This window comes from Leucoraja erinacea, chromosome 38 (genome assembly GCF_028641065.1).
Source record: "Leucoraja erinacea ecotype New England chromosome 38, Leri_hhj_1, whole genome shotgun sequence".
Taxonomy (NCBI): domain Eukaryota; kingdom Metazoa; phylum Chordata; class Chondrichthyes; order Rajiformes; family Rajidae; genus Leucoraja; species Leucoraja erinaceus.
This window is the reverse complement of record NC_073414.1, coordinates 4,733,143-4,760,255: the sequence shown is the minus strand read 5'-3', so window position 1 is coordinate 4,760,255 and position 27,113 is coordinate 4,733,143. Positions and strand designations below refer to the sequence as shown.

Below are 27,113 nucleotides of genomic sequence, written 5' to 3'. Positions count from 1 at the left end.
ATTGTAGTGTCCCCACCTCTAACTCGCTCTCTAGCTCCAGTGATGACCACGGACAGCTACTGCATAGTGTAAAACAGTTACTTTAATAAACAGTTGTAGTAAAAGACTTTGTGTGCAATAAATCATTTTACACTCTCTCCCTCTCTCCCTCTCTCCCTCGAGCTCTCTCCCCCCAATAACTGTGGTTGCTCCATGAATTTCCACCACACCTGTAAACTCCCTTTCATGCCACCCTCCTCCTGCCTGCTCTTTCATAGAAATAGCCAAGACCCAAACAGTTTATGACCAGTTTTGATATATTAAAGCCAAAAGCCCTTCATTATCCAGCGCTGAAATGAGTGGGTGCTCGTTGATGTGAATGTTATTGTGTGATGCCTTTCTTCTTTGCTGTTCGGAGATACTTTGCTTAACCATCTCGTGCTGTCTCCAGTCAAACAGGATTCCAACCACACCATTGGCGTTGAGTTTGGATCAAAAGTAGTTAACGTCGGGGGCAAGAGTGTTAAACTACAGATTTGGGACACGGCAGGGCAAGAACGTTTCAGGTGAGCTCCACACCTCAATTATACCTGTGTTTACCTGTACATTTCTCACAGAGGTCTCTCCATTGGTGTTCAGTTGTGCTAAATGAAAGGGACCCTGCTGTGTGGTGCCCAGGTACAGCAAGGCTTCATTCCCATGGCCCGAATTGTTTCACCTTAACAAGTTATAGGAGTAGAATTAGGCCATTCGGCCCATCGAGTCCACTCCACCATTCAATCATGGCTGATCTCTGCCTCCTAATCCCATTTCTCCTGCCTTCTCCCCATAACCCCTGACACCCGTTCTAATCAAGAATTTGTCTATCTCTGCCTTAGAAATGGTAAGCACGTATAATGTACGTAGCGGGTACGTCGGAGCTCGAGGTCGTCTCCTAGCGGCTCGTAAAGCTAACGGCAGGTACTCGGGGGAAACGCGGTTAGCTCGTGTAGACGGGTGAAGATTTTTCAACATGTTGAAAAATGTCCACGGGAGCCCCGAGTACCGACGAACGGCCATTACCGTAAATGTCCTAGTTCGAATCGGGGGAAACTCGGGAGAACTCTTGAATTAGCTTGTGCAGTGGGACAGGCCCTTTAATGTGTGGGGATCGCTGGTCGGCACGGACCCCGTGGGCCGAAGGGCCTGTTTCCGCGCTGTATCTCTAAACTAAACTAAATGGAAATTGTCATGGTCGGCATGAACAATGTAAACATGTAAGGGCCCATTTTTAAATTTTGTATGTTTCCCAGATGCAATGCATGGATTAGTAAATAGTCCTATGTATGTGAGCAGTGGATATGAAGCTGGCTCCTTCCCCTTCATTGCTGCATCTGACGTTGATGCATGCACCAAGCCTGTCACACTCCATTCCTGCCGTGGGCGCGACGGCAACTGCAACTGCTGTCAAGACTTTGCGGGGGAAATAAATATCTGTCATTATGTTGCCTGGCCCGGTGCTTTGCTGGAAAAAAACGATCAGAGCAAATCAATAAATAGTTTAACTGCTGACACAGAAACAAAGCTCGAGTGGAGAGGGAAATAATACCAGCCCAATGCATGGTCAGGGTGATGCTTGAAATAGCTCATTCCATCCAGCCTTTCCTCTTCCATGTGCTGATAGATTCGGGCTCATCAATCATCTTGTCCGTTAATGCGTGTGTCGTTTCATTGGGTTATGGTATTGTTTTTGCTAAGTGAATGGAGAAGGGAGACGGGCGTATCGATGCAATGCTGGCTGGAGCAACCCAGCGGGACAGGCAGCATCCCTGGGTGGAATGAATGGGTGGCGTCCCGGGTCGAGACCCTTCCTCCAGACTCTTTTAGCGGAGAGAGAGTTTGGGGATAGGGCCTGGAGCAGGGATTGTTCCCAGGAAATGGACGCATCAGGGCCAAGCCTAACATTGTCCTCGCTATACCACGTACATGCACGGATGTGAGAGTCGAAATGATTAGGGACAAGAATGATACAGTCAAGGGCCTGTCCCACTTACGTGTTTTTTTTCCCAGTGACTTGCCGGCACCCGTCATAGTCGCAGGAGGAGGCCGAAAATTTTCAACGTGTTAAAAATCCAGCAGCGACCAGAAAAAGGTACGACTTTAGGCGACTACTCACGACCATACAGGCGCCGTCCCACCTCTGGTCCCAGCCAATGTCTGTTCATCCACAGCTGCTGCCTGGATGACTTGCTGAGTTACTCCAGTACTTTGTGCCTTTTTTTGTTACAAACCAGCATCTGCAGTTCCTCACTTCCACTGTTGAAGACCATAAGGGTTCGGCCATTTAGGACTGAGATGAGGAAAAAGTTTTTCACCCAGAGGGTTGTGAATCTGCCACAGAAGACAGTGGAGGCCGATTCACTGGATGTTTTCAAGAGAGAGTTAGATTTAGCTCTTGGGATGCTAACGGAATCAAGGGATGTGGGGGGAGAAAGCTGGAACGGGGTACTGATTTTGGATGATCATATTGAATGGCGGTGCTGGCACAACGGGCCGAATGGCCTACTCCTGCACTTATTTTCTATGTTTCTATCCATAGTCTGTGAATTTTAAACACACATTTCTGTTTCCTCTTGCAGGTCAGTAACAAGGAGTTACTACCGGGGAGCGGCAGGGGCACTTTTGGTCTATGACATTACAAGGTACGTTCCATTCATGTTCTACTCTCCTTTAGGTCTTTGTATATAACAGAAGCATCAGTGGTAGGTAAGTCTGATGACATTAGAATATTCTGAATATTATTATAACAAAACAGTAGAATGTTTCTTGTTGCAGATTTCCAGCATCTGCATTTTTTAATGCTTGATGTGCGTGGGCCCTTTTCTGTTGAATTTGCACAAATTTATTGCCCGTCAGGTGTGTGTGTGTGTGTGTCCCCATCAACCACCCACCCACCACGGGTGCCATGTAATCCATGCCATTCAATATGACTACCTGCTCCATGGTTGGATAGTTGGCGACTGAACCGTCTCCCCCATCAGCCAGGTGAGGAGGGGGCTGTGGACCCCCAAATACAAGACTTGTCAAAGGGCAGATGAGCTTCTAGCGAGCCAACGGCCATTCCACACTTCAGTAGAAGTTGCGATCACTGTCGTACATAACATTGTAAGGAATGGTGATAAAGCACACACACACCACACACACCACACACACACACACCACACACACACACACACACCACACACACCACACACACCACACACACACACCACACCAGATTCTAATGCAAACACAAACCACACAAAAAAACACAAACACACACACACCACACCCACAACAACACACACACACACACACACACACACACACACCACACACACACACACACCACAAACACACCACACACACACCACACACACACCACACACACACACACACACACACACACACACCACACACCACACACACACACACCACACCACACCACACACACCACTACTGTACCACTGACAATGACAACACACACCAAATCCTACACACACACAACCACACCTACACACCCACACACCACACACCCACACACACACAAAATCCTACACACACACACACACACACACCCCACACACCACACCCAAAATTGAATCTGAACACACACACTGACACGCACACGCACACCCACACCCACACCCACACCCACACCCACACCCACACACACACCCACACACACACACACACACACACACACCACACACACACACACACACACACACACACCAAAATCCTACACTTCCAGCGGCGGAAGTCCGCGGGAACTGGAGGATAAGAGATGTGTCCAATTCGGAAACTCCAAGCCGCTGAGAGTGTTGTCCGTTCTGACGCCGGAGCTCCGATCATCCTGGCGAGAGGGCCTGAACATCAGGCCGCCGTAGCAGTGAAAGCGGAAGGCTCAGGAGGCCCCAACCACGGGTGAACATAGAGGAAGATGACTGAACTTTGTTGCCTTCCCTCACAGTGGGAAACTTTGATTCAACTGTGGGGGGATGTTGATGTTAAACTCTATCGTTTTTGTTGTGTTTTTTTATTGGTATGGTAGTGTGGCTTCACTGTACCAATTGGCACATGTGACAATAAATGTCTCTTGAACCTTGTGTGGTGCGTCCGTCCCCGTTCCCGTCGGAGACCAGCGCCACTGCGTCGCTAATGTTTACAACGATGATGGAATGACCATGTGGCTGCGTAGTCACGGTATATGTTTGACTTGCACACGTTTGTTTCCATTTCCTGGCTGCTTTTCAAGTGCGAGACCCCCTGCGTTAAATATGCGCTGCTTGCACTGCGAATCTAGTTTGTGTGTGAGCTCTTTTACCGCTGCATCTTTTTTCCCAATTTCCCAAGCAATCTTTCAGTGGCCAAGACAATGTGCTTCCAATCACATGGGCCTGCAGATGTGTTTACAGTAACATTTTTGGTGGGTGCAAACCCGCTGTATAAATATGCATCACTAGCTTGAAAGATTTAATCTATTTAATCTGCTGATTGCCATTATTGCATTTGAAGTATATTTACTCTGTGATTTACTTTGTGGCAATCAAAAACCGCCTGGCTACAGGGAGATTGGGCTAGGGAGGGGTTCCGCTGGCTGGGACGTTTATTTGTTTGGAGCGCAGGAGGATGAGGGGTGATCTTGTGGAGGTACATGAGATCATGAGATCAATAGATCGGGTAGAAGCACACTATTGCCCAGAGTAGGGGAATAAAGAGCCAGAGGATATGGGGAGAAAGATTTGATGGGCATCTGAGAGGTAGCTTTTTAAAGGGGCTGTCCCACTTGGGCGAGTTTAGAAGAGTTTAGGAGAGTTTGAAAAAATGCCATGTTGAAGACCTCCTTCGACTATGTTGAAGACTAGCTTCAACTAGCTACGACTAACTTTGGGGAAAATTGGACACCGAATAGTGGAGAGTGAAGATGACATCATTTGATCTCCTTCGACTTTGATGACGACTATCTACGACTACCTTTGGCTACCCTTGATTAGCTATGACTAACATGCCGACCTACTATGACTAAACCTACGAGTAAAAAAAGTATCGATTTTCTTTTTTCCCCATGGCGACCATTTTTTACTCGCGGGCATTTTTCAACATGTTGAAAAAAAACGCCGCGACCTAGCTGAGGCCTCGAGTACACGGGGACCACTCTCGAGCATGAAGGAGAGTTACAAAGACCTTGTGTCGACCATGCTGCGAGTATGAGTCGAGGGCAAACTCGCCAGAACTCGCGGATTAGGTCACCCAAGTGGGACAGCCCTTTACACCCAAGTGGAAGAGAACATGGGATGGAAAATGGAAACAGCAGGAGATAATTTAGCTCGTTGACCCCGTTCCATCAGGTTAAGGATGATTTGTATCTTGCCTCGATTCTATAAAGCGTGTCCAGTGAAATTGTGACTGTTCATTGTTTTAATTTCTTTCTCTATCAAGCCGCGAGACATACAACGCACTCACAAACTGGTTGACGGATGCCCGAACCCTCGCCAGCCCTAATATCGTCATTATTCTCTGCGGCAACAAGAAGGATCTGGACGCGGATCGAGAGGTCACGTTCCTGGAGGCGTCGCGCTTTGCACAAGAAAACGGTAACGCTGCTGCGGCGTGCTCATTTCCCAGCCAAGTCCAGGCTAATCGTATCGAGAGGCCCCAGCGAAAACCGAACGAGGGGTTGGGCCGAACAGCACCTCAAACCTATACTCAAAAAGCTGGAGTAACTCATCGGGTCAGGCAGCATCTCTGGAGAAAAGGAATAGGCGATGTTTTACAATGAAACAGAAAATAGGTGCAGGAGTAGGCCTTCGGGCCTACACCGCCATTCGATATGATCATGGCTGATCATCCACAATCAGTATCCCATCCCTGCCTTCTCTCCATACCCCCTGATCCCTTTAGCCGCAAGGGCCACATCTAACTCCCTCTTAAATATAGCCAATGAACTGTGTGGCCTCAACTACCTCCTGTGGCAGAGAATTCCACAGATTCACCACTCTCTGTGTGAAAAATGTTTTTCTCATCTCGGTCCTAAAAGACTTCCCTCTTATCCTTAAACTGTGTGACCCCCTAGTTCTGGACTTCCCCAACATCGGGAACAATCTTCCTGCATCTAGCCTGTCCAACCCCTTAAGAATTTTGTAAGTTTTGGATCGAGACCCTTCTTGATTCCTTCCTACACTTTTCCGTTTTTTCATCTCTGCCCTTTGTCTGATGATGTGCCTTGTGTCTCGACCCGAAACGCCGCCCATTCCTTCTCTCTGGAGATGCTGCCTCACCCGCTGAGTTAAGGGCCTGTCCCACCTGGCTGTCATTTACGCGATATCATTTACACGTTACAACACGCGCGTTGTGACACGCACGTGATGCGCGATGACGTACGCAGTGACGTGCAGCCGTGTGCTGCGTGGCAGGATTTTGTAATGTACAAAATCTTCGTGCCCCATCTGCGTGACACGCAAATGGCGGCCAAGTGCAACAGGCCCTTAACTCCAGCATTTCATGTGTCTACCTATCTTGCATACATTTCTTACAGAAAATTATGTTGATTTTGAGATTTAAAGTACACAGGAATGACAGCACGTAACCGAATGTTTCTGTTGGGTCTTAACTGAGGTTATTTGGTCTTTCTGCCTTAGAGTTGATGTTCCTGGAGACCAGCGCGCTGACTGGAGAAAATGTGGAAGAAGCATTTCTGAAGTGTGCAAGGACTATCTTAAATAAAATTGAATCGGGTAAGGAAAAAACGTACACACGAGGAACTGCAGGCGTTGCGTTAAAAAAAAAAAGACACAAAGTGCTGGAGGAACTCGTGTTGCTCAGCATCTCTGGAGAACTTGGATAGGTGAGGTTTCAGACTAAAGACCTGACCTGAAGAAGGGTCTCTACCTGAAATGTCACGCATTCCTTCTCTCGATGCTGCCTGTCCCGCTGAGTTACTCCAGCATTTTTGTGTCTACCTTTGGTTTAAACCAGCATCTGCAGTTCCTTCCTTCACACCCCCTGCGATCACGTGGGTTTTCTCCGGGTGCTCCGGTTTCCTCAATCTATAGACGTGCGGGTTTGTAGGTTAATTGGCTTCTGTGACTGTAAATTGGCCCTTGGTGGACAAAACTGCTGGAGAAACTCAGCGGGTGAGGCAGCATCTATGGAGCGAAGGAATAGGTGACATTTCGGCTCGAGACCCTTTTTCAGACTTTAATGTGTATGACAGTGCTAGTGTATGCGGAGATCGCTGGGCAGCATGTACACATCGGGCCGAAGGGCCTGTTTTTACACTGTATCTCTAAACACTAAAGTCTACGTGCTTAAGTGGAGGGGAGGAGATTTTGTCTCCTTTTATTTTGCTGAGATTAAATCAAATCTTCTGCTTGGGTAAATGTCACAGATCCCATGGTGCAGTTGTATGACTGTTTCGGGAGTTCTCTTTGCATCTTAATTGTTCTTTAGAAGTGTTTGGAAGGTTTTACTCCATTGACCATGTTGCATTAATGCAAATTGTTGCTGATTTAGGTATTTCTCCGTGCATTGAGATTAAATTATATGACACATTCTCTTCTGTTCCTGTTAATTTTTTTCACCAGCAGAAGTGTCTAGAATATAAATCTATCGCGCTAATTACCAGGTAACACAAGCTGACTATTTAAAATGGATTGGGTTTTGAGCCTTGCAGTTTTCTTTGGTTCACAGATTGTGGCAGCAATGATGATGAGTAATGGTTTAAACAAACGCACAAGATGCTGGCAGATCTCAGCAGGTCAGGTAGCGTTGATGGAGAGTGAAGCTGAGCCAACGTTTCAGCTCAATGTCCTTTCAACTCCCCCTCCCATTCCGTATCCGACCTCTCTGTCCTGGGCCTCCTCCATGACCAGAGTGAGCACCACTGGAAATTGGAGGAGCAGCACCTCATATTCCGCTTGGGCAGTCTGCACCCTAGTGGCATAAACATTGAATTCTCCCTCCCCCTTCTGGGCAATTCTCCACCATAGCCCTTGAATTCCAATCCTCTCCCCCTTGCTGTCTCCCTCCCCTTCTCAGCTCTCCCTCAGCCCTCGGCTCCTCCTCTTCCTTTTTTTTCCTTCTTCCCCCCCCCCCCCCCCCCCACCCCCACCCCTACATCAGTCTGAAGAAGGGTTTTTCGACCCGAAACGTTGCCTATTTCCTCCGCTCCATAGATGCTGCTGCACCCACTGAGTTTCTCCAGCATTTTTGTGTCTACCTTTCATCAGAGCCGGACAAGTGAGAGAAATGTGTGTGGTTTAGTTACCGAAAGGGGGAATGTCCATGATGGGGTGCAGGGGATAGTCTCTTCGGTCCTCCAGGTCTGGGCCCACCAACATCTACCATACGATACGATGGTACTTTATTCATCCCAGGAGGGAAATTGATCTGCCAACGGTCATGAAACACAAAGATACATCAGACGTGAAATTTGTGGAAAGTCGAGGATTGGGGATGTGCAAAGAATGTTGGGTGAGGAGGGGGGGGGGGGGTGGTCGGTCTACCCCACGACAGAAGGGGGAGGAGTTGTACAGTCCCGTTTATCCACCGTGTGAGTCTAAGTGCAGATAGACGCTAAATGCTGGAGTAACTCAGCGGGACAGGCTGGAGAGAAGAAAATGGATGACGTTTCCGGTCGATGTCTGAAGAAGGGTCCCGACCCGAAACGTCACCCGTTCCTTCTCCCCACAGATGTTGCCCGTCCCCGTTCAGTGACTCCAGCGTCTTGTGCCTGTCGCCTTCGATTTAAACCAGCACCGGCTCGTTTTAAGTGCAGTACTTGTGCTTTGTGAACCCGCAGGCGAGCTCGACCCTGAACGCATGGGCTCGGGGATCCAATACGGTGATGCTTCACTACGCCAGCTCCGACAGCCCAGGAGCACGCAGGCACAGAACAGACAGCAGTGCAACTGCTAGGCACAGAGGTGGGGTCCTGATGCTGCAGAACTCGTGCAAAAGCAGGTATAGTCACCTCGCCGCCGAGCTCACCTTGCTGACTCCCCTTCTGCTTCCTAAATATTTATGGCTATCCAACTGTGTCTTAAGATAGTTGAACGATTAGTTAAGGTCACTAGGATCCAATTGTCTTATTGGGCAAATCAAGTGGAAAGGGGGTTATCACAAACCTTAATCAGAGCCAAGCAGACCAGAAGTAACACAAAATTCCCTGCCACTGAGGGCAGTGGAGGCCAAGTCACTGGATGGATTTAAGAGAGAGTTAGATAGAGCTCTAGGGGCCAGTGGAGTCGAGGGATATGGGGAGAAGGCAGGCACGGGTTATTGATAGGGGACGATCAGCCATGATCACAATGAATGGCGGTGCTGGCTCGAAGGGCCGAATGGCCTCCTATTTTGTATGTTAAAAAGCCAGAGTAACTCAGCATATACTCTTCTGCTTCTTCTTTTGTGTGGCGTGCACAGCCTAAAGTTGTTGGACAACTTGTTCTATTTGATCTTCCGTTTGTGCACGTCGAGTTGATTGCATTAGTCGGAACAGGGCGGGGCCCACGTGAAGGTTGCAATCTGCCACCCCTGCATATACTCCATACAGCATCTCAGGACAGAAGGAATGGGTGGCGTTTTAGGTCGAGGCCTTTCTTCAGACTGAGTCGGGGGAGAGGGAGATACAGATAAGAAACATCGATCCATGTAAGTTGTTGCGATCTTTCCTGTCAAAGGTCTGACCCGCTCTCTCTCTTCATTTCTCTCCCCCTCTCCCCCTCTCCCTCGCTGCCTCTCCTCCCCCTCTCCCCCTCCCCCCTCTCCCCCTCTCCCCTCCCCCCCCCCCCCCCCTCTCTCCCCTCCCTCCCTCTCCCCTCCTCTCCCCTCTCCCCTCTCCCTCCCCTCTCCCCCCGCCTCCCCCTCTCTACCCCCCTCTCCCCCTCCCTCTCCCTCCTTCTCTCTCTCTTCCCTCCCTTCATTCCCTCTCACCCCTCTCTCTCCCTCCCTCTCTCCCTCCCTCTTCCCTCCCCCTCTTCCCTCCCTCCTCTCCCTCCCTCCCTCTCCCTCCTCTCCTTCCCTCCCCTCTTCCCTCCCTCCCTCCTCCCTCCCTCCCTCTTCCCCCCCTCTTCCCTCCCTCTTCCCTCCTCTCCTCTCCTCCCCCCCTTTTTCCTCTCCTCCCCTCTTCACTCCTCTCCTCTCCCCCCCTCCCCCCCCCCCCCCTCCTCTCCCTCCCCCTCTCCTCAACAGTGCTGCAAGTTGATCAGTTTGCCGGTGACCTGTGGACCAGAGGGTAAAGCACTGCCCGTGGTTGATGTCTCTGTGGCTTGGTGCCTTGCCCTGCGGTCTAGTGATCCTCCCTGTACAGTATACTGTGTGTCATCTGCCTGTTTAGTGAGCAAATCCTTTCAATTCCAATGTTTTATATTGCTGTACTCCTTTAGGTTGGCCACCCTAAGCCACATGACTCCAGCGGGTGCACAGAAGGAAAATATTATCCTCTTTTTATCAAAAAAAAAGAGACCACACGATAAGGTGTGTGGAATGGTTTAGATTCTCCCGTTTGGGCTGTTAATTTTTTTATTTCAGTGAAGAGTGTTGCTACTGAACTCCTAACTATACTGGCAAACTCCGTGCAATAGATTTTATTCGCCACCCACCGCCATTTTGAGTGTGTTCATTGTTCAAAGTGGCCGATGTAGATAGACTTTCTCCATTCTCACATAGCCGCAACTTATTGTGCTTTAGCACGAAAGGGCACAATGACATTTAATTTCAACCTTGCTGGCAGCGTTGCCTTGGCACTTGACGACTGGTTTCTGCTCCGGTTTTGGTCATCAAGGCTCTTATACATTCAGGTTCTCTGCCTGCTAGTCTAAAGATGCTCCCTATCCCCAAAGTCGCCCGCTCCCGCCCCTTGTTTCCCCAATATCTTGCAAATCTGGCGCTTGTTCTCCACAAAGCTTATTTGACCATATCACCTTGCACCTATCTTCTGGTGCTCTGGTACCTGCCCTCTCTGTCCTGGGGCAAAGGTCCCATCCCTGGAAACTTGCTACATCAGACTGCTGGCCATTTGGGTAGATTGTAGACAAACACTTTTTTGTTACACACACACACACACACACACACACACACACACACACACACACACACACACACACACACACACACACACACACACACACACACACACACACACACACACACACACACACACACACACACACACACACACACACACACACACACACACACACACACACACACACACACACACACACACACACACACACACACACACACACACACACACACACACACACACACACACACACACACACACACACACACACACACACACACACACACACACACACACACACACACACACACACACACACACACACACACACACACACACACACACACACACACACACACACACACACACCACACACACACACACACACACACACACACACACACACACACACACACACACACACACACACACACACACACACACACACACACACACACACACACACACACACACACACACACACACACACACACACACACACACACACACACACACACACACACACACACACACACACACACACACACACACACACACACACACCACACACACACACACACACACACACACACACACACACACACACACACACACACACACACACACACACACACACACACACACACACACACACACACACACACACACACACACACACACACACACACACACACACACACACACACACACACACACACACACACACACACACACACACACACACTCTGCCAATCTCAGTCCCGATTACCGAGAGAATTCCGCTTATATATGTCACCTGTCCTGTTCAGAGGCAACCATTTAGTTCCCTGTTGGGTTGGGGAGGGGAAATGGTTCTAAGAGGTATCCCGAGGACAATCCAATCCCTCTCTCGTGGCTTGCAGTAGGGAATGCCCATCACAGCTAGCAGTAGGGAATGCCCATCCCAGCTTACATTAGGGAATGCCCATCCCAGCTTGCATTAGGGAACGCCCATCCCAGCTTACATTAGGGAACGCCCATCCCAGCTTACATTAGGGAATGCCCATCCCAGCTTACATTAGGGAATGCCCATCCCAGCTTGCAGTAGGGAATGCCCATCCCAGCTTGCAGTAGGGAATGCCCATCCCAGCTTACATTAGGGAATGCCCATCCCAGCTTACAGTAGGGAATGCCCATCCCAGCTTACATTAGGGAATGCCCATCCCAGCTTACAGTAGGGAATGCCCATCCCAGCTTACAGTAGGGAATGCCCATCCCAGCTTACATTAGGGAATGCCCATCCCAGCTTACAGTAGGGAATGCCCATCCCAGCTTACATTAGGGAATGCCCTGAACCAGGCAGTAATGGGGGGGGAGGGGGGTTTGTCCAAAGTCTGTTGCATTAGAACATGAATGTACAAGCACCAACTGCACTTCTACACCACCCAGAGTACTGGCCTCCTTGTCAGCGCCCACCTTGGGCACGGTGACGTTTGACCCCACTTGTTCAGCGAGAGAATGCCATCTTTCGCTTGCAAATAGCCCCAGCCGTGGCAGGCCCTGGGGAACCTTAAACCCTCACTCACACTGGTTCAGTGCCACCCTCCGTCCACCATGAGCGCTGACTTACAAACCCAACACCTGGTTTTGTCGTCATTCCCGTCGCCCCTTCTCCCCACCCTGAACGACTGCAGAGCAAACAATACGTGGCACTTGGGTTCTGGAGAAAAAATAAGTTCCCCAGCCAAACCCATCTCCCTGCTAATGCTCTGCCCTGATAGATCAACGCTGCATTAATTCTCGCTGCATTGATCAGTCGAAGCAACTGGATTTTATCCTGCCGGTTTTATTTTTATCCACGTCAGATCCTGCGTTATTTTTATCCTGCACGGATCAAGCTGCTGGGGTTGGGAGATTACCTGTCGCCCAGGTAAGCTCCACCGCCGTGGTTCCAGGGGCAGACACATGAGGGCAGCAGAGAGCCTGAACCAGCTAACTAACTTAACATCAACTGAACTTAAAAGGAACTGCAGATGCTGGAAAAATTGACCAAGTCGACAAAAAATGCTGGAGAAACTCAGCGGGTGAGAGGCAGCATCTACGGAGAAAAGGAGTAGGTGATGTTTTGGGGCGAGACCCTTCGTCAGACTGAACTCTGTCATCTGAAGAAGGGTCTCGACCCGAAACAACACCTACTCCTTTTCTCCGTAGATGCTGCCTCAGCCGCTGTGTTTCTCCAGCATTTCTTTGTCTACTTTTAACTACTTTACATGCTGACTCTTCTAGGCTGGCACCTCCTGGGGGATTTCGAGATGGACTATCTTGCGTCAGTGGGTTTTGTCTGGGATGGGCCCTGGGTCTTTATTGGCACCAGATGAGACAGAAATTCCAGCACCCCTATAGATATCCCGTTTCACAAGCCCGCATCTCATGGCCCCACTCCCATTAGACCTGCAACATTCTACCCCGCTCTGCTCGGACAAGAGGAAAGAAGTGCCACCATTGAAGTGCCAGGTAGACCAGGTAGTCTTTGTCTCTAGAATGCTGTCCCATTTTTAAAGGCTGGGAAGAGGGATTCGGACAATGTACTGGAAGCGCTGTTTTGCTCGTTGATTTTTGATCGACAGTCTTCTGTAAAAACCCCCTCACGACCTTGGTTTAATCAAGCCCTTTGACCATTCAAGCTAAGCAGTTATTCAATATCTGTGGACTCTTCTGGAGAGGGTATTAGAGTGCACCCTCACCTCTTTCCCCCCCGCCCGAGACACCGAACCTCAGATGCTGCAGTTGCTGCTCCGTCTTAGTTCTGAGAACGCAAGCAGATAGAATAAGTCTATAGATCCTGCCTGCTGTACAGTCCCACCCTACCACATGCATGTGCCACACAACTCTGTACAGTACTGTTAACCGTATAACATGCATGTGCCACACAATTTTAACAGTGCACCGACCGGTTGATTTTTTTCCCCCCCCAACCTTTTTAAGATACTTCAACCTAGTGCAAACGTAGTCAACCTCGTCCCAACCTGATGCAAAGGAACCAGTTCATCCTAGTTGAGCAACCCAAGGGAACCGCACCCGTCTGGATCCAGCTCCAGCTCCGTCCAGGCAAGGGGTCTTGTGTCGGACAAATTCACATACTACACCTGAAGTCCAAAACAGTTTCCCCATCAATGGGAAGGAGAAGGGATTCTAGTTGTTGGTGAGGCGGTGTGCATGCTTGTGTAGTCATTGCCCAGACACGCGCACACAATGAGACACTCGCACACGTACACGGTGACACGCGCACATGGAAACACGCACTCGCACACGGAGGCACTCGCACACGGAGACACACACGGAGACACACAATGAGACACTCGCCCACGTACACGGTGACACGCGCACATGAAAACACGCACTCGCACACGGAGACACACGCACACGGAGACACTCACACACGGAGGCACTCGCACACGGAGACACACGCACACGTAGACATACAAACTCGCACGGAGACACACACGGCGACACACACGGAGACACACACGGAGACACACGCACACGGAGGCACTCGCACACGGAGACACACGAACTCGCACACGTAGACACACGAACTTGCACGGAGACGCACACGGAGACACTCGCACACGGTAGCACGCGCACATGGAAACACGCACTCGCACACGGAGACACACGAACTCGCACACGGAGGCACTCGCACACGTAGACACACGAACTTGCACGGAGACACACACGAAGACACTCGCAAACATAGACACATGAACTCGCACACGGAGGCACTCGCACACGTAGACACACACGGAGACACTCGCATACGGAGACACGTGCACACAGACACGCGCACACATGGGGACTCGCACACAAAAGCGCACGGATATATATATATATACTCAGTCACACACCTCAGTTCTCTCTTCCCCTCTGTCCCCTCGCACCCCTGTCTCTCCTACAAACCTCGTCACTGAAAAAGAAAAATATTATTGCAGAAAGAATGTCCTTTCCATTGGCCCAAAGTGTAATGGTTTGTATAGTTGAGCTTCTCACAGAGTTGTGGGAGCAAGCTTTAGAGCAGTGAAAGTCATGGCAGGAGATGAACTGCAGGCAGGAAAGGTGCATGTGGGATATTACACAGCATGCACTGTGCTGACACACACACACACACACTCGGGGCTGGGATAATGATTAAAGCGCCCAGTTTATGATGTCGCCCGACTCTGAGTGTGTTGCTGGGCGGTTTGATGCATTCCCTGGCCAGATGCCCAGCTCACTGCCATCTGTTGGCACTCAGGGGCAACGACGCAACATGCTGTGCCCTCCGATCCGATCCGCTCGCTGATGGCTTCCCGTGGTTCCGTGCTTTTGTGTCGTGTGCTGCATTGGGTCTACATTCCATGCACTGGAATGTTTGCACTGCATCTGTAGCGTACCACTGGACAACAGGCCCGCTGCGGAGCAGGTCAAACCCTCAGGGAACGTGGCACATCGCTGCCGCTGTTTGTCCCAGCACGGACCTGAATAATCCTCTGTCTCCGACTGTCTGCTGCGTATATATAGTCCCGGCACAATGGAATAATATAACATGGCAGCCGGGAGATCTGTGCTGGCCGGGGTTGGAGTAGGTTTAGTCCCTCAAGTATAAAGGTGGATGGGCTGTGTTTTGTTTTTGCTGTTTCTCCCTCTGGCTACACGTGCGGCAGGAGTGGGGTGGGGTGGGTTGGTGCTGATGTGACCAGCCCAATCTCTGGTGACTCCAGGCTCCCATCATCTCTTGCCCTGGGACCTTTGTCGTTCCTCTATAGAGCTGGTACACAGGTCCCCCCTCCCTCTCCTCTCCCACGAGAGGCGGTGTTGGGAGATCACGTTGACTGGTGAGTTATCTGACACCCTAGTCGTTCTAGCGACCCATTATTAGGCAGTAATGGTCTGACTGTTGCCTGCATCTATCCGCCCTGTTACATGCTGGTCCAGGGGGGTTTGTGCATCCAGACCTGTTCAGCATCAACTGGGCAGGTGTTATCCCTGGTGTGTGGACCTCGGCTTGGACAAGGCAGCAGGCTCTCACTCGCACACTCTTTACTTGGGGAATATCGCCATAACACTGTGGTTTGAAATCTTCACAGTAACGGCAGGAGCTGGGTCCCTTCCCATTGATGCAGGAAGAGGGGGGGGGGTTTTAGGGGGGGGGGGGGGGGGGGGGGGTGGGGGGGGGGGGGGGAGACACACAAATAGCCACGTTATTTTTCCCTGAGATACATTGTCCTATCAGAACCACAAGCCAATGGCTATTTGACCAATGCAAAATGGCTTAACGTGTCTCCCCACCTCTCTCTCCCCACCTCTCTCTGTCCCCACCTCTCTGTCCCCACCTCTCTGTCCCCACCACTCTCTGTCCCCCCCCTCTCTCTCCTCCCCACCTCTCTCTCCCCGCCTCTCTCTCCCCCCCCACCTCTCTCTCCCCCCCACCTCTCTCCCCCCCTCCCTCCTCTCCCCCCTCCCCTCCTCCCCCCCCCCCCTCTCTCCCCCCCCCTCCCTCCTCTCTCTCCCTCGCTCTCTCCTCCACCTCTCTCTCTCCCCCCCACCCCTCCCCCCCTTTTCTCACCACCCTCTCTATCTCCCCCCCCCCTCTCCCCCCCCCCTCTCTCTCTCCCTCTCCCTGCCCCCCCCCTCTCTCTCCCCCCCTCTCGCTCCATTCTTCCCCTCTCTCCCTCTCCCCCCTCTCTCCCTCCCTCCTCTCTCTCTCCCCCCCCCCCTCTCCCCCCCCCCCCCTCTCTCTCCCCCATTTAGAGTTCCCCCCCCCCTCTCTCTCCCCCCTCTCCCCTCTCTCCCCCCCCCTCCCTCTTCCCCTCTCCCCCCCACCTCTCTCTCCCCCCTCCCCTCTCCCCCCCCTCTCTCTCCCCCCCCACCTCTCTCTCTCCCCCCTCTCTCCTCCCCCCCTCCCCCCCCTCTCCCCCACTCCCCCCTCTCCTTTTCCCCCCCCTCCTGCCTTTCCCCCCCACCCCCCCCCACCCCCTCCCTCCCCCCCCCCCCCCCCCACTCTCTCCCCCCCTCTCTCTCTCTCTCCCCCCACCTCTCTCTCCCCCCCTCCTCTCTCCCCCCCTCTCTCTCCCCCCCCTCTCTCTCTCCCCCCACCTCTCTCCCCCCCCCTCCTCTCTCCCCCCCCACCTCTCTCCCCCCCCCCCTCTCTCCCCCCCCTCTCCTCCCCCACCTCTCCTCCCCCCACCACCTCTCCCCCCCCCTCTCTCCTCCCCCCCTCCCTCTCTCTCTCCCCCCCCCTCCTCTCTCCCCCCCCTCTCTCCCCCTCCTCCTCTCCCCCCTCCCCCATCCCCCCCCTCTCTCTCCCCCCTCCTCTCTCCCCCCCTCTCTCCCCCCCTCCCTCTCTCTCCCCCACCTCTCCCCCCCACCTCTCTCCCCCCCCTCCTCTCTCCCCCCTCTCCCCCCCTCCTCTCCCCCCACCTCCCCCCCTCCCCCCTCCTCTCCCTCTCCACCCCCCCCCCTCCCTCTCTCCCCCCACCCTCCCCCCTCCTCTCCCCCCCTCTCTCTCCCCCCACCTCTCCTCCCCCCCTCCCCTCCCCCCCCCTCCCCTCCCCTCCCCCCCACCTCTCTCTCCCCCCACCTCTCTCCCCCCTCTCCTCTCCCCCCCCTCCCCTCTCTCCCCCCCCCTCCTCTCCCCCCACCTCTCTCTCCCCCCCCCCTCTCTCTCCCTCTCTCTCTCTCTCCCCCCCTCTCTCCCCCCCCACCTCCCCCCCCCCCACCTCTCTCTCCCCCCACCTCTCTCTCCCCCACCTCTCTCTCCCCCCCTCTCTCCCCCCCCCCTCTCTCTCTTGCCCCCCCCCCTCTCTCTCCCCCCGTCCCCTCTCTCCCCCCCGGGTGATGGGTCCCCTATCCCCCACCCCCCACCTCTCTCCCCATCCCCTCCTGCCGGCTATCCCTGATTCCCCTCGCCTTCCACTACTTTGCCGAGTATACTTGGAAGTGATGTGCATGGACCTGATTTTGCTCTCCTTTGAAAGCTTGGAATTCCCATGAGTTGCCATCCCAGCTGGGTCCCAGTACTTGCTGAAGCCCCTCTGTGTAATCGTCTCTGTGTACAGCGTTTTGACAAAAACGTGGATTATTTTTGAGTGCGGAAAGTGTTGCCTTTCCCGCCGTTGGGCCCGGCGAGCTCGGAGCCTCTCTGTAAATAGTTGGGTTCTTTTCTTTGCCTTTTGTTTCCTGATGGTGTTTTGTCAATGTTATTTATTCCTTCCCACCTTGCTGTGATTATTGCCACCTGCTCCCCCCCCATCCCGAATTATTATCAGCTCGGATGGGGGAAGGTTTTCCATTGACGGGCCTCTCCCATCCCCACCCCTCCCTTTCCCCCTCCCCCCAACCTCTCCAAATGTTGGCCACTGGATTAGGACCACATGTCTTGAAGGTTCAGTGCGACGGGAAGGGTGTGTGTGTGTATGTGAATGCGTGTCTCTGTGTGTGTGTGTGTGTGAATGCGTGTCTGTGTGTGTGTGTATGTGAATGCGTGTCTGTGTGTGTATGTGAATGCGTGTCTTTGTGTTGTGTGTGTGTGCGTGTCTGTGCGTGTGTCTGTGTGCGTGTGCATTTGTCTCTGTGTGTGCGTGTCTGTGCGTGTGTCTGTGTGCGTGTGTCTGTGTGTGCGTGTGCCTGTGTCTGTGTGTGTGTGTGTGCGTGTCTGCGTGTGCGTGTGTGTGTGTGTGCGTGTGTGTGTGTGTCTGTGTCTGTGTTTGTGTCTGTTTGTGTGTCTGTGTGTGCGTGTGTCTGTGTGTGCGTGTGTCTGTGTGTGTGAGTCCATCCCCACTCACACACAGCGCCCCGGGTTCCTAGAACGCACCGTCAGACTGACCTCTGACCTAACCCATCTCCTCCACTGCCCCAAGTCATGGTCTCTTCCCTTCACCCCCACCTGCTTGAGACCCACCCACTGAGATGGGCACTCCGAGCCCCATCCATGACACTGGGAGGTGGACAAGTCCTCCGCTGGTCCGTGAGCCGCAAAGCCTAACGTGGCGGCCATCGTTGCCGGTGGAGTCCCTGACACATCTCTAGCCGCGAGCTCCACAACGCACTCCTGATCCATCTGCCTGCCCGATAGACCTAAAAAGCTGGAGTAACTCAGCCGGTCAGGCCGCGTCTCTGGAGAGAAGGAATAGGTGACGTTTCGGGTTGAGACTGAAGAGGGGTGACCCGTTCCTTCTCTCCAGAGATGCTGCCTGTCCCACTTGGGCGTCATGTGCGCATTATTTACGTGACATCATTAACGCGTCACGATGCACGACGCATGCATTGCGCCCGTGTGAGGCGTGGTGGCGTAGGCAGTAGCGCCCGGACGCCTCAAGATTTTGGGACGCCCATATACAACCTGCCCTTTACTCCAGCTTTTTGTGACTATCTCCGCTTTAAACCAGCATCTGCAGTTCCTTCCGTCACCCGACCAGCATCACCTGTTACTCTTCCACCCACCTTGTTAGCAAGGCCGCACCTTTGGCTTTGCTTCCAAGGCACAAGGTAGAAACGTAAATGATATTTCACCCTCCCATCTTATCCACCCAGTGCATGTAATTTATTGACGTGAGACAGACAGTGGGCCTTGGAAGGGTTCAATGGAAAGGAGGTAAGCTTGAGCCATTAGCATTGGTGGAATTAAAACGGATCGCCGTGGCCTTTTCGAGGTACGCGATCTTCAATATAACAACCCATTGTGTCTTGTGCCTCAAAACTCTGTGGACAGCACAGGCACAGAGACTGCACTATGAAACCTTTTTTTTTTTTTTGAAAAGCACTCGTACTGTGATTTGGGGGAAAGATGAAATCTCCAATGATTCCTTGTGTTATATTGTGTGTTTATTTTATTTGGTGTTTTATTTCTGCTTACACATACATTCAGACATGTCTCGCAACCTGCTGCTGCTGCTGCTGTCAGTACGTTGCCACGGATGTACAAGATTCATGTAACAAAGTCATTGATTTCATTAAAACATCTTGAAATTGCACCAACTCGCTGTCTCAGTTTCTCTGTGTTTGTGGGGGGCATTGTACCATCTCGGGTTATACCCCAGTGGTATTAGTATCTCACTTCACACATTATATCCCTCCCCTTGTTGAAGAGGTGTCCCCACCAGACGTATAGAAACTTACAAAATTCTTAAGGGGTTGGACAGGCTAGATGCAGGAAGATTGTTCCCGATGTTAGGGAAGTCCAGGACAAGGGGTCACAGCTTAAGGATAAGGGGGAAATCCTTTAAAACCGAGATGAGGAGAACTTTTTTCACACAGAGAGTGGTGAATCTCTGGAACTCTCTGCCACAGAGGGTAGTTGAGGCCACTTCATTGGCTATATTTAAGAGGGAGTTAGATGTGGCCCTTGTGGCTAAGGGGATCAGGGGGTATGGAGAGAAGGCAGGTACGGGATACTGAGTTGGATGATCAGCCATGATCATATTGAACGGCGGTGCAGGCTCGAAGGGCCGAATGGCCTACTCCTGCACCTAATTTCTATGTTTCTATGTTTCTAGACTGTCCCCCATGCCCAGCAGCAGAAGGACCCTAGACTGTGGTCCTCCCCCACAGAGCCTTGCGTTGGCTGCACCGAGCATCAGTGCGTTCCTCAGCACTGCGGTATTCCTGCAGTCTGGCGCAGGCCACTCGGCAACACTCCCCGTGCTGTGCTTTGGACTTTAGAGGTACAGCACAGAATCAGGCCATTCGGCTCACCGAGTCCCCACCGACCAGCCACCACACTATCACATGCCAGGGACCATTTCCAATTTTTACCGAAGCCAATTAACCTACAAACCTGCACGTCTTTGGAGAGTGGGAGGAAACCGGAGCACCCAGAGAAAACCCACGCAGGTCACGGGGAGAACGTGCAAACTCCGTACAGGCAGCGCCCGTAGTCGGGATGGAACCCGGGTCTCTGGCGCTGTGAGGCAGCAACTCTGGTGGACAGGACGGTACGATGGATACTGCTGGCAGTTTCATTGTGCTTACAAATATTAAAAATATTTATATTGCAAGATCTAATATGATCTTTAGTTTAAGTAGACCCATTGAAGTATAATTGTGCTGTAAGGAAAATTCATGAACTGTTGAAACAAAACAAACAAATGTTCAATCATTCCATGTCTTCAGCTGCCTGAGTCCAAACCCCAGGATCCCAGCATCAATCACTATTAATCTCAACCATTCCCTCTCTCTCTCCTTCTCTCCTTCCCTCATTCAGACTTCATCTGAACGAAATTGCCTCTCAGTCCATACTCTCTCTCCTTCTCTCCTTAAAACAACTTAAACTCCCTCCCTTAACATCCACCACCTTCTCTCCCTTCCCTCCTTCCCTCCCCTCATCTTCCCCTCCCTCCCTCCCCATTCTCTCTCCCAAAGATAGACTTCCCTCCCTCATGGAGTAACCCGTCCCTCCTCTCCATTCTCTGGAGAGAAGGAATGGGTCTCTTTCTCGGGTTCCCTCCCGTCATCTTCCCCTGAGAGCCTGTGAGGCAGCAGCTTTTACCCACAGAACTAGTGTGAATGGGTGATCGTAGGACGTGATGGGCCGAAGGGCCTGTTTCCACGTTGTAATTTTAAAACCGAGGTTGAGAAAAGACTGATGGAATCTACCAGGAACCAACTCAGTTGCATCATGTGTCCAAGAGATGGCGAGCATGAGCCAAGGATCAACGCTCTGGTAAAGGGATGAGTGGGAAGGAACTGCAGATGCTGGTTTACACCGAAGATAGACACAAAGTGCTGGAGTAACTCAGCGGGACAGGCTGCATCTCTGGAGAGAAGGAATGGGTGACGTTTTCGGGTCCAGACCTTAAGCCTGAGAGCCAGGGGAGAGGGAGACACAGAGATATGGATGGGGAAGGTGTGAAAATGAGAGATCAAAGGAGAAGAGGCTTTCACGGAAAACATAGAATGGTTCATTGTGAGCTGGGGGAAGGTGACAACGAGGGGTATAAAGATAAAATTTAATCAGGAGGACGGTCAGACTAGTGGGAGAACTAGGATGGGGGAGGGATGGAGAGGGAAAGCAAGAGTTACTTGAAGTTAGAGAAATTAATATCCGTACACTGAGTTACTCCAACATTTTGTGTCTATCTCTGGTAAGCTAGAATTTAGAAGATTGAGGGGGGGGGATCTTACAGAAACTTACAACATTCTTAAGCGGTTGGACAGGCTAGATGCAGGAAGATTGTTCCCGATGTTGGGGAAGTCCAGAACAAGGGGTCACACAGTTTAAGGATAAGGGGGAAATTCTTTAAGACCGAGATGAGAAAAACATTTTCCACACAGAGAGTGGTGAATCTGTGGAACTCTCTGCCACAGAAGGTAGTTGAGGCCACAGTTCATTGGCTATATTTAAAAGGGAGTTAGATGTGGCCCTTGTGGCTAAAGGGATCAGGGGGTATGGAGAGAAGGCAGGGATGGGATACTGAGTTGGATGATCAGCCATGATCATATTGAATGGCGGTGCTGGCTCGAAGGGTCGAATGGCCTACTCCTGCACCTATATTCTATGTTTCAATAGACTCCTGCACCTAATTTCTATGTTTCTAAGGTAGTTGAGGCCACAGTTCATTGGCTATATTTAAGAGGGAGTTGGATGTGGCCCTTGTGGCTAAAGGGATCAGGGGGGATGGAGAGAAGGCGGGGATGGGATACTGAGTTGGATGATCAGCCATGATCATATTGAATGGCGGTGCAGGCTCGAAGGGCCGAATGGCCTAATCCTGCACCTATTTTCTATGTCGCTCTAAGTGGTGATGAGGTGGGAGATTGCAACCTTCACTTGGTCCGCCCTGTTTCGTCTAGTATATCTCCACCTTTTTTCCTTATTTCTACATCTTTGGGCCACACTGGTAGTTTAGGGGTAGTTTCCTTTGTTCTTTTTCGATCTATCTTTTCATTTTTTCCCCTCTCTTGTTCTCTTTTTCTTTTATTTTTTTCATTTTCAGGTTATACGGTTAAACGCAAAGCTGTACAATAATTGTATCATTTTAGACGCCGGATGTTTTATCTTTGTACAATTGCTTCTAATAAAAACGTACAAAAATTTAAAAAATATATTATCAATGACGGAATCAGATTCAGATTCAGATTCAGATTCAATTTTAATTGTCATTGTCAGTGTACAGTACAGAGACAACGAAATGCATTTAGCATCTCCCTGGAAGAGCGACATAGCAAACGATTTGAATAAATAATAATAAGTGTCCGGAGGGGGGGGTGATTGGCAGTCACCGAGGTACGTTGTTGAGTAGAGTGACAGCCGCCGGAAAGAAGCTGTTCCTCGACCTGCTGGTTCGGCAACGGAGAGACCTGTAGCGCCTCCCGGATGGTAGGAGGGTAAACAGTCCATGGTTGGGGTGAGAGCAGTCCTTGGCGATGCTGAGCGCCCTCCACAGACAACGCTTGCTTTGGACAGACTCAATGGAGGGGAGCGTGGAACCGGTGATGCGTTGGGCAATTTCCACCACCCTCTGCAATGCCTTCCGGTCGGAGACAGAGCAGTTGCCGTACCATACTGTGATGCAGTTGGTAAGGATAAAGTTGCCGGAGATGTGTCCCCTGAGAGAGTGAGAACAAAACCTCGGTTCCAGTTCCTGAGAGAGGCCCTGTGTGGAGTCTGAAGTGGGAACGGGACAGGGGGTTTAGGTTAAAATAATATCCCCAGCGCGCTGTGGAGCCGCAGTGTGTACGTGTACGTGACCAGACTGACTCTATCTGGGGCGACCAGAACAAACTGTTCAGTTCCACTCACAGTAAGGAAGTGTCCTGCGGTCAATTAGTGCTGAGAGCACAAATCTCGTGTTCCCCAGCTCCACCTCAGGCAAGGATTATGTCAGAGCAAAATCCCTTAATAAATGAGGCTCAGTGCGTTGGGGAGATCGGTCAGTGGGTTCAATTCCAGTTCGGAAGCTGGAGCACTACAGGCATAGACATAAATGCTGGAGAAACTCAGCGGGTGCAGCAGCATCTATGGAGTGAAGGAAATAGGCAACGTTTCGGCCCGAAACCCTTCTTAAGCACAACAGGCGTAGTAGGAGCAACCTCAAACCGCTCTCTCGCCCATGGTTTAGGTTAGAGATTTAGTTTAGCGCGGAAACAGGCCCTTCGGCCCACCGAGTCCGTGCCGACCAGCGATCCCCGCACACTAACACCAAGCCAATTAGAAACATAGAAACATAGAAATTAGGTGCAGGAGTAGGCCATTCGGCCCTTCGAGCCTGCACCGCCATTCAATATGATCATGGCTGATCATCCAACTCAGTATCCCGTACCTGCCTTCTCTCCATACCCCCTGATCCCCTTAGCCACAAGGGCCACATCTAACTCCCTCTTAAATAAATTGACCTACAGACCTGTACGTTGCGCCTTTGGAGTGTGGGAGGAAACCGGAGCACCCGGAGAAAACCCACGCAGGTCACAGGGAGAACGTACAAACTCCGTACAGACAGCACCCGTAGTCGGGATCGAACCCGGGTCTCTGGCGCTGTGAGGCAGCAACTCTACCGCTGGGCCGCCATGCTGTGGTGTGTTAGGGCGGCACTGATCATTCATCCCGGGAGACACAAAATGCTGGAGTAACTCAGCGGGACAGGCAGCATCTCTGGAGAGAGGCAATGGGTGACGTTTCATGTCAAGTCCCTTCTGCATACTAGTCATCCAGGGACTTGTGCAACAGTCGCACAGCACAGAAACAGGCCCTTCAGCCCAACACGACTATGCTGACCCATCTAGGCTAGTTTAGAGATATAGCATGGAAGCAGGCCCTTCGGCCCATGCCGACCACCATTGACTAGTGGCTGGAGATTCTCACTACACACAGACAGACGCACATACACACATACTGACATAGACACATGCACAGGCACGCACATGCATGTACGTACAAACACACAGACAAGCACACACATGCACGTACACACACACACGTACACACAGACAAGCACATGCACACACATATACACATGCACAAACACACACCCATACCTACACACACAGACACATACACACAGACACATACACACACACACACACACACTCTCATACAGAAACACACACTGACATACACACTCAGACAAGCACATGCACACACATATACACATACTTACATAGACACATGCACAGACACACACCCATACCTACACACACAGGCACATACACACACACACACACACACACACACACAGACACACACTCAGACAGACACACACAGACAGACACACACTAAGAGAGACACACAGACAGACCTTCAGACAGACACACAGACACACCTTCAGACAGACACACACACATACACAGACATGCATACACACAGACAGACAGACACACACACACACACACACACACACACACACAGACACACACACAGACACACACACAGACACACACACACACACACACACACACACACACACACACACACACACACACACACAGACACGCACACACACACACACACACAGACACACACACACACACACACACACACACACACACACAGGAGTGCCCCCTGTGTGACCTGCCTGCATGGACAATGCTTAACGTGGGGTTACTTGCTTGATCCTCCTGGTTTAATCCAGGGATAGCCGATTATGAGTGTGTACGTCCGTCCGTCTGCCCGTCTGTCTGTGTGATGGGGTCAGATACAGGGCAGCAGAGACAGCGATAAGGCTTGTAATATTCGTGAGCTCGGTGTTAAATGTACCTCCCCTTGCCCACTGCCCCAACCCCAGCTATCAGAGCCCCTGGCTCACAGCGCCAACCATCCCGGTTCAATCCCCACCTCTGGTGCTGTCTGCGTGGAGTTTGCATGTTCTTTGGGATGTGGGAGGAAACCGGAGCACCCGGAGGAAACCCACGTGGTCACAGGGCAAACTCCACACTAACAGCACCTGAGTTTAGTTTAGAGATACAGCACGGAAACAAGTCCTTTGGCCCACTGAGTCTGCACCAGCCAGCGTTCCCCCCCTGACACAAACACTATCCTACACACTAGGGACAATTTACAATTTTTACCAAAGCCAATTAGCCAACAAACCTGTACGTCTTTGGAAGGTCAGGATCAAACCCAGGTCTCTGGCACTGTTCACAAGTTCACAAGTTATCAGAGTAGAGTTAGGCCATTCAGCCCATCGAGTCTACTCCGCCATTCAATCATGGCTGATCTCTGCTTCCTAATCCCATTCTCCTGCCTTCTCCCCATAACACGTCACCCGTCCTAATCAAGAATTTGTCTATCTCTGCCTTAAAAAATATCCACTGACTTGGCCTCCACAGCCATCTGTGGCAGATTAATGAGTTCCACAGATTCACCACCCTCTGACTAAAGAAGTTCCTCCTCACCTCCTTTCTAAAAGAGCGCCCTCTAATTCTGAGGCTGTGCCCTCTGGTCCTAGACTCTCCCACCAGTGGAAACATCCTCTCCACATCCACTCTATCCAGGCCTTTCATTATTCTGTAAGTTTCAATGAGGGGGCCCCTCATCCTTCTAAACTCCAGCGAGTACAGGCCCAGTGCCGTCAAATCCTCATCATACGCTAACCCACTCATTCCTGGGATCGTTCTTGTAAACCTCCTGTGGACCCTCTCCAGAGCCGGCACATCCTTCCTCAGATACGGGGCCCAGCCTTGCTCGTAGCTCTACCCGCTGTGCCCATCACAGTGCCGCCCACCTTCTCTGACCACCCTCCATGTCCCCATCATAACTTTAGGGAGGCACGGTGGCACAGCAGTAGAGTTGCTGCCTCACAGCGCCAGAGACCCGGGTTCAATCCCAACCACGGGTGCTGTCTGTACGGAGTTTGCACGTTCTCCCCGTGACCTGCGTGGGTTTTCTCCGAGACCTTCAGTTTCCTCCCACACTCCAAAGACGTACAGGTTTGTAGATTAATTGGCTTTGGTAAAATTGTAAATTGTCCCTAGTATTGATGTGTAGGAAGGAACTGCTTTAAATTGAAGATGGATTCAAAAGAAGTACAGGTTTGTAGGTTAATTGGCTTGGTGTAGGATTGTAAATTGTCGCTAGTGTGTGTAGGATAGTGTTACTGTGCGGGGATCGCTGGTAGCGCGGACCCGGTGGGCTGAAGGGCCT

At 51.5% G+C, this 27,113-nt stretch overlaps 1 protein-coding gene across 1 annotated transcript in view; it reads left to right on the top strand.

The window, feature by feature from the left end:
* The window catches only part of rab4b (RAB4B, member RAS oncogene family), a 29,523-nt gene extending 18,487 nt beyond the window's left edge, over positions 1-11,036 (top strand). The window contains exons 3-8 of the mRNA XM_055663666.1: positions 431-545; positions 2,598-2,660; positions 5,440-5,594; positions 6,639-6,734; positions 8,801-8,961; positions 10,189-11,036. Of these exons, the coding sequence (XP_055519641.1) occupies positions 431-545; positions 2,598-2,660; positions 5,440-5,594; positions 6,639-6,734; positions 8,801-8,916 (545 nt within the window). The 3' untranslated portion in view covers positions 8,917-8,961; positions 10,189-11,036. The remainder of the gene's footprint in view (positions 1-430; positions 546-2,597; positions 2,661-5,439; positions 5,595-6,638; positions 6,735-8,800; positions 8,962-10,188) is intronic.
* Positions 11,037-27,113: the final 16,077 nt, after the last annotated feature.